General features: G+C 39.3%; 1 protein-coding gene across 1 annotated transcript in view; it reads left to right on the top strand.

The window, feature by feature from the left end:
- Window positions 1-5,429: 5,429 nt before the first annotated feature.
- Window positions 5,430-15,704, top strand: part of LOC148319525 (uncharacterized) — a 37,128-nt gene continuing 26,853 nt past the window's right edge. Inside the window, exon 1 of the mRNA XM_088282089.1 lies at window positions 5,430-5,829. Within this exon, the coding sequence (XP_088138215.1) occupies window positions 5,764-5,829 (66 nt within the window). The 5' untranslated portion in view covers window positions 5,430-5,763. The remainder of the gene's footprint in view (window positions 5,830-15,704) is intronic.

Here is a 15,704-nt window from a genome sequence, read left to right as displayed (position 1 = left end):
TAAAAAAAAAATTTTTTAAAACAATAAAAGAAAAGACATCAAGTCCTCCATCTGTCCACACATCTTGCGTGAAGGTTACTCTCAATGAAAACGTCAACCATCACTGTATTTTTTCCCCTTGCTGATATGTCCTAGACAAGTCACAGAGGGAAAGCAATATGAAGCTCCCTCTCCTGTCTTTGAATGTAATTGCAAATCATTCCAAGGTCATATCTGACTTTGATCATGTGTCTTTTTTGGAAAGGCATGCACGCTATTGCTGCAACTGAAGGTAGATTGCCGACAAAGCCGTGTAAATCAGGTAAGTCAGTTATGCTGTGTTTTCATTCTCAACAGTTGTAATTGTACGTCTACGTCGATACTATGTGCCTGGCAGTCGCTTTCAAGCCACTTTGGACAAAACAGGACAGTCGTAAGATAATGCATTTGTACAAACTTAATTAACCATAACTGTGGTGGATGCCCTGCGAGATTTTTAAACTTTCCAAAAATTTGCCATGACAACCATGAGAAACCTCGTCAGCCGTAGCAAAATGGGGTAAATGCAACTAAACCTGACAGTACATAATAGGGCGTATCAAAACTTGGAGGGGGTCAATAGTGAGACAGGAAGCATGTGTATTTCCTGGAATCTCACAGTACGATCAGATTGTGTCATGTTCTGCCGAGTCTGCGGTGCGTTTTTTCGTGGCTCACATTTTCTGGCAATGCGAGCGCACTGTGCAGTTTGAATGTAAATAATCCGTCTCTGCTGCATGTTTTAGTACAAGGAGTGTATAACTGCATTAGTTGTTGATGGAAAACTAATAATGGATACCTGTATACAACTTTACAATATAGGAACAGTACTCTCGTGTTTGGTGGTATCATTTATTATCTGACGAAGGTTAATGGAGATAACTTGCTTTTGCATCATGTGTAAAGTAGCTGCTCTAAATTTTGAGTACAAACGATTAGGAACTTATTATGAAGTTGGATACATTATTTTTAGAATAAATTAACTAAAATAAGAGTCTATCTAGCTAGCTAACTAGCTAGCTAACTAGTTTTTCCCTGCCCCTTTCACCCTAGACAGATTATATTATTTTAGCAACATCCTCGAAGAGTATGTTTCATGTCGATTGATGGTAGAGTTTAGGAATGTCTTGACCTGGACTTCCCACTGATAACGGTCACTTTTTATCTGCGTATTTGGTCTCTACAATATATATATCAGACTGACACTTCTCGTTCGCTGTGCTGCAAGTACTGAATGGGTGACTCATTGATTGCAGAAGCGGATGAGAAATAGTTATTCCGACTTGACATTGATGCCACACTGCATCATTAGGGATTTTGTGATTATGTGACTCTCAGATTTTGATGGAATAAAGTGTCAGAAAATCAACATTCAATCAGTGTTATCCATGCGGGATATCCTTAATGTTTAACCCGTGCGACTAAACCCAGAAACATGTTCACAGCTCAGGATTTGCAACTCACTGAGTCTGCTCTATCAAATCAGTTTAAGACTGTAAAATGTAAATTATCTTGGGTATGTAATCCGATACAGCCCGGCATTATATCACAAACGCCACCCAGATAAATTCAGTATAATCTCATTTTAAAATAAACTATGCACTGTAAAATTACATCTTCACCTCTTTTCATGTGGTTCTTGTAGGAGCCATTATTAAAATAATCACATTTGAATATTGCGAATTATGGAAGAGGATTGAAGGGTACAACCCAGCATTGATTGACCAATTTAGAACGATTTTTTTCTTTAAACAAAAAGAACCAGCAAAATCAAAAGTCTGTTTTCTCTCAGTTCTTTTATGTGCGGTGCACCCCGAGCAGCAGACTTGGCAGGTAGTTCGAGGCTCGTCACTTTCATTAAGTCAGCCGTGATGAAACTTGCCACCTTGGGAGAATGTCACAGGGAGCAGGAAGTGCGTCTGCTGTTTGGTCTGAGAGGGGAGATGGAGTGTCGATAGATAGACAAAGCAGCTGCAAACTAATGCACCCCCATATCGCAAAGAAATGTAACACACAAAAAATAAAAAATTGACAAATATTTATCACATGGCATAGTATATGAGTGCCTACCTCCCAACAAGAAGGTTCTTGGTTCAAATCACAGATGGGGCAGAGTGTGCGTTGGGGGCCCCAATTCGTGCGAGGGGACACGTTACAACATCACTGAGTGTGCACGTTATATGTGAACGTTCTGACATACACTTGACATGTCGTTCAGATATCCATCAATACAACCCATCTCCTGTCTCTAAATTACTCATAGATGAAGGCATCGAACAACCTTCAGACATCATTGTTCGAATATCCATCAGCACCCCTCATCAACAAAAAAAAATGTTAAATGCTCGTATTGTCGCCATCTGACTTTGCAACTTAGGCATACATATTTACATCAACCGATTTTTGTGGTCGACACAACCGAGTTGTTTGCCTTTTTTTTCCCCCAGCTCTACATGAGTGTCACGTTCATTGAACACTAATTGCTCTTAGGTACCCATGACTGTAACAGTGTGCCACCTTTTCCCCAAAGTCAGTTAGGATATAACGTCTCTCTAATTTTGTCGCTGTTTTGGAAAAGCCTATGTGGATAAACTGGTCAATTGACCAGATTGTGACCTAACTGATAACTTCACTGACCCCAATTTCGGAGCAGATCTACTTGCTTGGGATTCCCACATGTGGAGACATATCTATAATATATAGACTGCATTATATGGATGCCCGGTTATTCCATGTGAAGCAACTCAAGATAGAAATAAATATTGTTCTTGTTTGGAACTTAACAACCTCTTCGTTTGAAGGTTTCGGACTGTGTCTGTGGTATTCCAAAACATTTGTTACAGAGTAAAAAAGTTGATTGAAGTGGCTGGGAAGAGGAAAGGCTGGGCCTCGCTTCTTAGGCTGCTGCTTAGCAAACACGACCTCAGATAAGCAGAAGCAGATGGATGGATGATTGTCTCAGATGTTAATGGTGAAGAGTTAGGCAATCCTTTCGGAAGACAGTTATGTTGTGGTTGTGATTTTGATGCATAATCTCTATCCTCCCATGTGTCAATCACAGTGCAAAAATGTTCTTTTTTTTTTCTTAAACATGAAATTCCAATGAAGGACAAGGGCCTGTCGACAAACATAGCCGTAGGATGAAGTGAAGTGAAATTAAGATAACGTAAAAGATTCGGTAATGTGACTTAGTCGACTAAGTCTCAATACATTGACTGTCACTATAGGATACAAATGTGATGCGAGACTGTACCGAAATTTCAAAATATCCAGTATATTTTACAGACTGGTCTGCTACCAGTTTGACACACTCTAATTTATAATCCTCCATTTTTCTTGATTAATTTTCCTGTCATGTCGGTCCTAAGAATGTCTCCTGTGGCTTGTGTTAATTTGATCTCGCAAGGGGAGCCTCCTGTAAAATATCCACTTCAATTCTCGATGCTTCCACTTTTTCCTCCTGTCTGATTCAATTTAGTTGAATGCTTAAACAGATGGAATTTGGCTGGGGCCTTTGATAAACAAACCATTTTGGGGAAGAATTAGAGATAATATCAGTAACCAAACAATTGTATTGCCTTCTTTAGTAGCAGTGACCTTTAACCTTGTGGCAAATGTCAATGCAGACATAATCCTTGAGGAGAAAACCATATTTTAAATCATGAAAAGTGACATCGGCTGTCACCAGTGGATCACCGATATTACTAAACTCCCCCGTTCCATAATGGAGACCACACAACGGCGCATCGACCACTTGTGTGCCCCGTTGTTAAAATGAAGCCCCATTCATTTTTAGGTAGGCCATATGCAATTCCACTTAACACAAAATATAAAGACTGACTGAAAGAGAACACATTATTTCATGGCTCTCTCCTCTCGCTGTCGATGGCTCGCAGCTGAGTAAGATCTGTGAAAGGAGCAAAGGCTCAGCGATCACACCACTCTGTGACTAACATACGGCCAGTGAAATTCTCTAAATCTTTTATTCAGACACAAAGAGTCCCGTAAAGCCCTTATGTATGTATAATATAATCAATATTGTCTTGTTTGTGTACTTCACAGAAAAAAGGGCAAAAGGACAACCAGGGTTTTGAGTAACACGCTACAGAAGTACATTAAAGCAACAAATGTGAAAAAAAAAAGTAGCCCACAAAAGTTAGAAAATCAGGCTTAATTGGCGGTAACTTAAAATGGAACCTAAAATGTTTCATTTTCATTCATGAACATTTACCTCAAGTAATAACAGAAAAGCCTCTCTCATTGGGTAACTGGGTTGTGCTTATTTATCGGTTCGGTGTTTTACCTCAGTGAATCCTTTGACAACTCGTTACAGTAATTGTAACATCACAACAACATTAAAACAAAACACGGGGGATGTCGACAGCCTAGATGCAGGTGTTCTTCCCACTCAGGAGGCCACCTGGCACACACATACACGCACATTGTTACTGTATGCATACACACACTTGTAACCTCAAGAGATGCGGTGAGTCAACTCACTGACAGGGTAGCGCAACACACTTGAACATTTACGAGCAAATACGCAGCCTGTCACTAGAGGAGCACTTTCTGCCCCAGTAGAATTGGTACAAAATAAAACACTGAATGACAACACAGAAGTGCAGGTAAATGCAACTGTTGCAGATGTGTGCAAGTTGAATAACAAGTACGGGTGATGTTGAGTCGTGAAATTAGATCCCTTTGGAAATGACAGGAAATAAAATATCTCATAATCATCTTTTTTCTAAGTCAAATGCTAAATTTACAGCAAAAAAAAAATAAAAATTCAATTGTTTTGGACAGGGATGTTTATAATTTAAATCGGACGACTATGGAACAGTGGTGGCTCATTTGAATGGTCGTAAAGGTTGTAAAACATGCAAATGAGGGTTACCAAAGTCACAAAGATTAGAAGTTGGAACCTCGAACATGCGCGGTATCACAGAAAATGTCTGGATATCTTGTGAGACTTCAAATCAGTGAGCATTCAAAGAATCAACTCCACAACTGTTTTGCTTATTTGTTTATTTGTTTTTGTTTCTAAAAGTGAGCTGATCATAGAAATGAAATTTAAATGACATGTAAGGTGTGATGTTTTTTTCCACTATACATTTAGCTTCTTTATAAATTGATTTAAAGTTGATAATGTCAAAATGTCCAATGCACTGTCATGACCCGTGTCGGTCATGTCTGGTGTGTTTGTTATTGTTTTTGTCACATTCCTTCCCCCACGCCATGTGTGTTTGTTTTTGTCAGCTGAGTGGGGCGTTTCCCCTCAGCACTCGTTCCTCACCAGCCACGCACCTGTTCCCCGTTACCGTCACACACCTGATCCCCATCTGCTCACTTAATGACTGGACTATTTGAACACCTCATCCCGACAGCTCAGCGTCGGGACATTACTCCCTTTACGGACTGTCACGGCCACTCTCATTCTCGCCCTCGCCCTCGCCCTCGCCCTCGCCCTCGCCCTCGCCCTCGCCCTCGCCCTCGCCCTCGCCCTCGCCCTCGCCCTCGCCCACGATCCCCAGTGTTTGTCACGGTCCTCGTTACTTGTCATTTTTGTTCTGTTTAGTCACGTTTAGTTTGTCTTTGTCATTTCGCACCCTGCCACGTTTGTTTGTCCACGCCACGTTGTTTGTCCTCGTTTGATTAATTTAATAAATTCCCTTTAGCTTACCCTTTTCCCTGCTTCCCCGCATTCTGGGTCCACCTCCTCCTCGCCTACCGGCGAACGATCCTGACATGCACAAAGTCAGTTTGCCTTCAGCAAGACTGCCTTGCACCGACATTATGTGTCAAAAGAAAACTGTGAGTAACTTTACCAGTTTATTTTAGATTTTGCTCCATTTGGTTGGATAACTTTACAGAGAAAACGTTTAACCCTGGAACATATTTCACTTTCAAATGATTTCTATGGAATCGTTTTTAATGAACAGCATGTTTACTGTAATAATGGTGCTGTGGATAAGGAGATTTCCCTCTCTTCATTTATTAAGGGTTTATTTATTCTACTGGGCTCTGCGATACCATGCAAAAGAAATGCACAGGTCACGTTATTGTTTTCGGTCATGACAGTCAGACTTTGTCAGTTCGTCTTCATATTTGACAAACTTCTCATTTTTTTCCCGTCTTTTACATTCCGAATGTATATGATCAGTCTTTTTAGGGACACTCCTCCTCCTCTGGGTTTAACATTCCTCTTCTTTTATCAGCTTTTTCTTTGTCAATTAGTTTGAATGTTTTTATTGCTGTGCCAATTGACTTTACAGTGAGATGACAACTGGGGGTCTGTTTCCCATGCTAAAGAGCTGGATGGTGCACACGCACACATGTAAACACACACACCGACAAAGACCGACAACTGTGATAAATATGCATGGCCAGAAGATAGACTCACATCACATGCGCTTGTTGTTTAGAACTTTACAACACTGCTTTGTCGTTTGTGAGCTGATCCTTCTCAACCCTCAGTCGGGTCATCGGCAGGGCACATTTTTAACCAAATCCTAGAGGAATGTGTAGGAAGGATTGCAATGTTATTTGTGTATGTATATATTAAAATTCCTTAGAAATCTGCCTGTTCACATTTTTAATAGTTGGTGCGTGATTTACCAAAAACACAAACTACGTAAACAGCTTGTAAGAGTGAGTGAACGATGTTGAACATATTGACTGAGTTTTGATCTTCGTTTCGTGGCCCTTAATCATTGTTGCTGACTGGTGTTAAACTAAATGTTAGGGTTAGGGCTGGACAATGGATCTGATTTAAATCGCAATCACAATTTTGGCTGCCACAATTAAATCAAGCTGATCACATTTTAAAATGTGGGCTCTACTGCACATCGAAATGTGATTTTTTTTTTTTTTTTTTTTTTGCAAGCAGTTTTCAGCTAACCACCAGGGGGGACAAACATATGGTTAAGGCTTCATTGAGCTGACAACATCCCGATTGAGAAAAAAAACTACAGCAAAAATTGGAGATAAAGCGGTGAGGGGCTAGTGTCTTGAAAGTGGACTTGCTTCATGCAGCTAAGTTCTTCTTTCAAACTTCATTTTTTAAAAACATTTATTCTTGCAAGTATTGGGCTGAAAAAAATTCCATAATCCCAAAAAGTCTTGGTGAGTTCTGGTCTCGTACAAGTCTTGCGGCTCTATTTCTCAATCGTAGACAACTGTCATGACCCGTTCGGTCATGTCATGTCTTTGTTTTGTTGTCCCAGCTGAGTGGCGGCGTTTCCTCCAGCGCTCGTTCCCTTCCCTTGTCATCGTTACATGAGAGACGCGCCCACCAGCCACACACCGGTTCCTCATGAGTCACGCAGCTGTGTCACATTGACTGTCAATCACCCGGACTACTTAAGCGCTCAGGACCGACGGCTTGTTGTCGGGACATTGCTTCCTTTCCCTGACTGTCACGGCCGAGTTCTCGTTCTCGTTCTCGTTCTCGTTCTCGTTCTCGTTCTCGTTCTCGTTCTCGTTCTCGTTCTCGTTCTCGTTCTCGTTCTCGTTCTCGTTCTCGTTCTCGTTCACGCGCATAAGTTATTTGTCACTGTCCCTGTTTTCCTCGTCATTTTGCTCTGTTTAGTTTCTCGTCGTTATTTTGCACTTGGTCACGTTTGTTTGTTTCTCCCAGCACCTTGTTGCCCTGTTAAGTTCACTATTAAATTCCCTCTAAGTTACACTTCGCCTGGCTTCCCTGCTTTTTGGGTCCTCCACCTCGCCTTCCAGCAAACATTGGCAACAACACACATGCGCTGGGGTATAAAAAGGGATCCATCTTCATTTTGATATTGATGCAACCCTAATATGGCGTGTTTGTGAATTTGGCAAGATGGGCGTTCCGGTGGACTGAGAGCGTGTTCTTTTACACGGCCCCAGCGCACCTGGCAATATGGTGACTAAAAGTGAACTAGACTTTAGACCAGCTCGAAGGAGGTCTAAGTAGTAGCGCAGTGATTTAATGAGATATTGGTGACATTTGAGGTGCCGGCACAAAAGACTCCAAGTCCACTAATTGTAGGAGGGACCATCATTTTTATATTTTTTTAGAACACGCAAATTGAATTAAGAATTGTAAACTTCCTATCAACTAAGAGGTCTTGTATTAAAATGTAACTCGACCTGTTAATGTTTTTTTTATTGAAATAGCTTTTCATTTGCGCAAATGCAACTTCCTAATGCTACAAATTCAACAAACAACAATTTTCGCTTCTTTACATTCTAAAAAATATCTTGAAACACTGTTGTGTTTCACCTGTTTTCTGTGTTCGGTCGTGTAACGTCTGCAAGCTGAGCCGCAATCAGTTGTGATCTGAGCCCTGAGCAACTGCCAGTTTCAGTCAACTGCAAGAAGCAAAATGCCCGACCCCTCAAATGGGCACAAACGGGTGGATTTTGCTGCTAAATTCATATTCCACAAATGCAATATTAATTAGAATACCACATATAGACTCGTGGGACTTCATAAAATAAATTATTAAAAAAAAAATGTGGTTGACTTCCCCTTTAATTTTATTACATTTGTTGTTCTTTTAGAATGATATAATTGATTATTTTTTTTATTTCTTGTATTTGACATTCATATTTTGACTTGAAAAAATATAAATCAGAAGTTAGTCATCAATAACTCAATACTTCATTAGTTTTTTCGTTAAGTACTTGTTTACTGACACTCAAGTAATTATTTGAAATACCACTGTTTAGTTTAGTTGAGTCTTACATATTTTAGCGAAAGACCCAACACAATTTTGGCTTCTTTACCCACGTCTGCTTTTCGGGAGGAGCCAATTTCCTGCTACCACTCCATGTGTATTTCCCTGTGTCTGATTGCTCATACTCCCAAGTACTCTCATGTGTGTGCGTGCGTGTGGGGGTGCGTGTGTGTGTGTGTGTGTGTGTGTGTGTGTGTGGATACACTCAAAAAAATATATCACATAAAGCCCAAGTGAAGCTTGGAGTATTGCACATGGGACCTTGACTATAATACAACAGCTCCTTCAACTACCAAGCTGCCAGATGTGTGAGTCAGGAGTGTGTTTTTAGAATGAGTTGCTTCATGAGATGTAATGGTTGTCCCACATTCAAAACTGTTAGCTGCCATGCATGTCAGTTCGTTTACACAGCCCAACTAAGCGTAATGTTCCATGCCTGAAATGCTAAAGCGGCATTTGTCTTTCTGTGTCTTCTGAAGAATGGGATGGGAATGGGAATCCACTGAGATACTTTTGAGAGTTTATAGAGCATAGAGCATAATATAGAGCTAAATCACTGATGTGAAATTACTGCTCTCTTTCCCTTCATATTAAACACACAAGGCAGAAAATTGTTCCACAGCATGAGAATCATGCTGTTGCGTGATTGGAGAAAACGTTCTTCAGTAAAATAGGGCCAAAGGAGATCAGTTGTTGTCGGAATTCAGATATTATATCATATATACTATATATAATACTATACTATATGGTATATACCATACTCTACGCTAATAGTGATTTCATGTCTCCTTTGCCAATTAATAATAAACTGCAATGATTGTTTTTTTTTTTTTAGTCCTAACAGCGCACCTGAGAAGCAAAATGTTCCAGTCTGCTCTTTCTACACTATACAGTCAAATCACTGATTGCAAATCTAAGCTCACACAGGAGAAAGAGAATATTTGTCCTGGATTATGGCGTGTCAAGAAAAAATTATCCATGTGCTGAAATAACACTGTGTGTCAGATCTGCATTCATGAGCTGGTCTGGTCCTCTTGTGGAGACAGAGGAGGTGTGTTTAAACCAGTGCTTCTCAAATATTGGCGCGGACCCCCTGGGGGGGTGCGGTGAGATGCTGAGGGGGGCGCGCGTGACCCTATGGAACATGCTTTTTTTCCGCCGTACTACATTAAAGTGTAATTGCACTTCCACACTAGTAGTTGGCAGTGGCGCTCTCCTTGCCCATTGTGCACAGCGAGTATTAACTATACGGTGCAGGGTTTTTTTTTGCAACAAAAATGCGATTATTTATAATTGTGGCGGAAAGTGGGTGGTGGATGGGGCGACGCAAATCGTTTTCTTCTTGCTAGTGGGGACGTATAAGAAAATAATTGAGAAGCACTGGTTTCAACGTACGACGAAACGCGTTGTGGGACGTCGTGGCTCAAGCAGTGAATTAGTGCATAGGCTGGGTCAAAGGTCATTCTCAACTCAAGTTTACCTCCGGTAAAATGAGGACAATTAAACGTGACCATTTTCTTTTTGTGCACACATCTCAAGCAAAAATATATATCTCTTCACGTTAAAGATAAGTTAACACACAGCTCATGACCTATGAGAGAGGCAACATTCCACGTGTCCAAAGCCATTCTTGGCTGCTGCCAGCTCATATTGGACCGTCTCTTCGAACCCCACTTCCAGGCCTGGCATCAACCCAGTGAACATGTAAATATTTACACGTGTACATGAATATCAGTACAGCTCTCACACAAAAACTAGCGCAGTTCAAGCACAACTTTGATCATGCAGCCTCTCCCAGGTTATTTTCATTCAGCCAGAACAACAAATACCATTTGTGTGACTATAGGGTAATAATTCAGGCTAATCAAACTACTGTTGTTACATCCTTAATGCCACGCAAGGAATACGTTTCCTAGTGAGAATTAAAATTGAAGCTGTTGAATACTATACATTTTTTTTACTTTAATGTTTAGTTTCGTTGAGATTAATGTTCATTTAATGGAGAATTTACTGTTGCCGTTTGCAGTTAAATGTTATTAAAGCTGTCTTTTTTACATGAAAAATGAGCAGGTTATTGTTAGCTGCATTAAGTTCCCTACACTGAAGTCAGACTTGAGTTGAAATTTTTAGGACTTGCGACGAGCTTGCCGAAAATTTGGGAGCGACTTGACTTGGCACTCCACATAAGTGAGACTTGAATGACAGGACTTGACAAGTATTCTTGTTTATGTTTTAAAATCTGCATTGAACACAGACGGATGGACAGACAGACAGACAGATAGATAGACAGATAGATAGATCGATGGAGTGCCGATTATACAGTACTGCTAAATCGCGCTTCACCTATCGCGGCTTCGCAGATTTTTTTACAGTGCTTATTTTTAGTGAACCCTGATTGGCTTAGGGGTGTTACTGTTGTCTAGAAGTGGAAAAACACAAGAAAACGTGAATATTTCTATTTCTTAAACACATTTTGGGCCTGAAAAGAAGAGGTTTTTTTTCATTCTGCAGTACAGTATTGCATTGTAAAATAACAGTAAAAAATAAAGCTGACTACTTCGGGGAGTTCACCTACCGCGGGTTATTTTTGGAACGTATCCCGTGCGATAAACGAGGGATTACTGTAATTCAAACCACAACAATCAATTGTTACATTTGCTTTCATGCCATATTGGAAACAGCATTGTGTTTTTGATATGTTTTGAAAGTTTTCTTTTTTACCAGCCATTCAAAGACTTGCTTTCTACCATTCCACCAACAGCAAAGGAAAGAGCAAATTGTTTAAAAATAAAATGCGCGTGGCATCATCAAACTTGTATGACAATAGAATTCCATTATATATTCCTTAGTGTCTTTGCTGACACTTTATCTACGTCTGGAACCACATCATTTATATTCCTTGAGCGATGGACAGCCACTTTGTGCCAGCATGCAGTTATCCGACCACACAGAAAAAAGGCCAAATGTATGACAGCAGGTCTTTCGAACTGTTTGATAGATACAGCTATCTTTGTCAAGACAACGATATAATGAGATCTTTTGAGTCAGCCCATGAGAGCCCCCCTCCCAGCCAAACACATCCAGGGGCAGCTGCAGGTCAAACCTCTCTGAGTGATTAATGTTCTTCCTTATCAGCCATAATGAGTGTTCTTACAATTAGATGGAGACATGCTATCAGAGCCAAGCACCGTGTCAGCGTTGACCCTCACGGAAACAAGTCTGCATAATGACGACCTGGGTGAGCTCCGGGTTTGTGTTTTTAATAGGCGGAAATCACAGTTTGGCGCGCCACAGCCAAGGCTTGTTACGCCTTCTCAGAGTACACCTCTCACCTCGTTATTATCAGTCATCAATTTGTTTTCTCTTTTTTTTTCCGCACAAACGTAGTGCTGCACACTTTGAAGTTTTTTTTTTTTTTAGTATCCATGAAATGGAACATCTTAGTACCAGCACAAATCTTAAGGTTGTCAACGTTTTTACAGAACCTGAGACCGGTTCTGTCAGGTTTGCAACTGCAATAAGTAAAAACAGAGGGAGAAAGTCATGCCAAATAACCTTTGCAAAAAAAAAAAATGTTCATTTATCTTACATTTACACATGTTTGTGCTTATTTCCTTTTTTCATCCAATGATAAAAGTGGTGGCCATCACACTCCTAAAATGAAGTGGTAACCAAAGGCTCAAAGTGGTTACTAAAAGTCTAACTGACCGAGGCTTGCTTGCAAATGCTGCAGAGTCAAGATATTCTTATTAGTTGAGCAGTGGTTGTGGCATCTCAAAGACTTGTGATCATATAGTCATATAATGGAAAATTCCCATTGGAGAAGCTTATTTGAAAATGCAAAAGCTTCAATGAAAATATATATATATTGCAATGAGCCAATCGTCTCACACCAAAAACACTTATTGTGATGATAGTTCATCATTTAAGTCTTTACATGTAAAACGGTTGAACAACTTGTTTTTTTGCACTTTCATTTGACTTTTTTTTCCCAGCTGAATTTTGACTTTCTGTAATGAAGTAATGTGTGAAGCATTAGCTCACAACGCATGAGAAGATGAGAATTTTTAACAGTAGGAAGACTGCACTGTAATTGCTGTCACTTGCAGTTTTCCCAAAGGAGACTATAACTGTTTTCACATTTGTACTTTTGTTTTTCTTTGTCCTATGCAGTGTTTTTGTTTTCCTTTCTGTATCGCAATGAGATTATCGGTCAAGAAATTACAATTGGGTAAACGTCAATTTTGTCCACTCTCTTGCAATAACTCTTCCACATATACAAAAGCCTAGTACACTTATAAGGACTTCCCTAATATTAAACAATTCAAACGCATAAAGGTAAAAAAAAAATCAGGCAATTAACATTTTTGGTCATTTTGTGTGTCGTCTGCTAAAATTATCCCATCACGGAGCACCATGCGAGTGTTGGTCGTTCGCTAGCGTTTCGTTTAAAAGGACAAATCTTTTCAGTGAACTAGAGTGAATGGATCACTTCCTTGAGTCATTTGTTCTTTTCTCGGTTCAATTGATTTTATTGAACATATTGCTGTTCTATTGGCGTTCACGAAGGGATCAGTGAGGGAACTTGTCGTTCATGAACGAGTCAATGAGGGAACGTACTGTGCTGACATTCTTATTCGTACGTTATAGCTGCATCATTTTTGATAGAAATAATAACAATAATAATTAGTGCTATCAAGTGATTTTTTTTAACTAATTAATCACAACAAAAGTCCATGATTAATCGTGATTAATCACATTTTTCAACCACTATTTTTTGCGACGCTTATAACAGATATTTTCTTGAATAAAATCTTGGAATTGATGCAAAATCATCAAATATGAAGTACATTTCATTCAAAGACTGTTCTAATAGCTTTCTTTGATTCTTGAATACGATCTAAATGGAGACATCTTTACAGGCATTTTTCTTCCAAAAAAAATTTCTCACAACTGCCCACAAGCGCCACACACCAGCAGTGTTGGTTTGTAAGGCCAAGTGGTAACGTGAAGACTGTGTTTTGTTCTGAGACTTGCTAAAGATGTACAACTAATATGGCACAATATTTGCAAAGTGTGCAAATTATTTTTGAAGTAAATCAAACTGAGTTAATTGCGTTAAAATATGTAACTGAGTTAAAAAAAATTTGGATTGATCACCTGAGTTAACGCTTTAATTTTGACAGCCCTGATAATAATGCAAACGCACACATTACAATTACTGAAACATCAGGGTGGGCACAAAAGTGATTTTTTTTTTTTTTTACTCGCTCCGTCTTTCCCCTTGAGGAGAGGGGGGTGGTGGTAAAGGGAGTCAAACAATCAGGTGAACAAATATTTTTGATGTACTGATTGTAATGATTCAGTTCACTTCATTTTATAAACAAACTATTTCAAAGATCAGTTCACAAATTTGAAAAAAAGACTAATAGTTTGTTTTTTATTTACTGACAATATGTTGCTGAGAGGCATTACCTTCAAAATACTGACATTTCCCCATTGTTGTCACCCAATCAGTCCACACAAGTAGACAGTTGCAAATTTCACCCTACAATCTCATTGTTGCTTGAATACACATTATTAAAAGTGCACACACAAATACAATCCAAAGAAGGAACCAGGATGAGGTAGGAAATGAGCTGTCACACACTGTAACTAAACCCTCTTCTCGTCTTCAAGCGACCATAAAGGGAAAAGGCTCGAATGTCTTACGAATATGGTTTGCTCGAGTGTCTTTCGAGGGCAAACTAATCATCAAGAGGGCCATTACTCTATCGCTTTTTTTCTCAACCAAATGGTACTAGTCTGCAGACCGGTGGTTTAAGATGTAACTTACATTTTTGAATAACAACAAAACCTTAACAGTAGTTTACATCAGAAAATCATGCTTAGCATGCAAGTTTATGAACAAGATGACCAAACACAACGACACAATTGTTTTTGAAATATTTGTCAAATTTCTAAAATGTGCATGGAACCACATTGTGACCATTCTTATCATCAATCTGCCAAAAACAATGCAGTTTTTCGTGAATGATTACTTACACATACACGCACATCCAAAGTCCCTGGCATGCCAGTGCACTCTGTAAACACATTAGTTTTTTTGGTTTGGTGTTTTTTTTTCTCATTTCTTAATGTGATTTAAATACATACAATGTCATTTTGCATGAAATACAGCATTTGAGTTATGTACAATCGAAAAGAGCTAAGCTCCCATGGAGCCAATAATTTACAATATATGTGAGGGGATTGTTCATAAATCACCAAAAACTTTCAATTCAATTAGAATTATTGTAAAGTTCAATTGTGCTGGGTATTATTTAGGTGTGACGGAAAACTGTCAGTGCTCAGTGAATAAGCACATCAAGAAATACACCAAATAGCTTTGAGGATGTTTACTTGAAGCACTACCACAAAGTTAACTCTATTATCTTCTATTGACTGCTGAATATTTTGAAGCCAGTTATAATTTGAGAAAGTTGATGCGTACTTATGTTGGAATTAATGATATTGATAACTTTGGCCAGTAGCATTAATCATTCTGTTCCTGGTCTTGAACTCTATTCCCTGAACTTCAGACCACAGCCGCCCTTTGATAGTCAGCAAGCAATTGTTCCTTGTATAATAAGCGCAGGAAGTGTTTGGCCACATTAATCATTGTACTGCATAACCGTGACATCTCATGCAATTTTCCAGCCTGAGTTGCTATTGCTGCTTGTCTGACCAAATTCTGCATAAAGCAAGTAAATGAAGGCAAAAAAAGTGAGTAATTCAAGAATTAACTTACCAAGAGTCTTTATCTTTTTCTTAAGTGTTTTTAATATTGGGGGATGCCAACAGATAAGAACACAAGAGATAGCCAAGAGAGAAAAGGTTAATGAGAACATAAATCCAGAAATAGAACTTAATGTGAGAGAAGGGTTTTACTGTTGAGCTTGACCCAGCTGAGAAGGAGAGAAAGGGGTGAAT

This window comes from Idiotropiscis lumnitzeri, chromosome 18 (genome assembly GCF_059441095.1).
Source record: "Idiotropiscis lumnitzeri isolate Australia: NSW breed Sydney's pygmy pipehorse chromosome 18, RoL_Ilum_1.0, whole genome shotgun sequence".
NCBI lineage: Eukaryota > Metazoa > Chordata > Actinopteri > Syngnathiformes > Syngnathidae > Idiotropiscis > Idiotropiscis lumnitzeri.
This window is presented reverse-complemented; position numbering and strand designations above follow the sequence as displayed.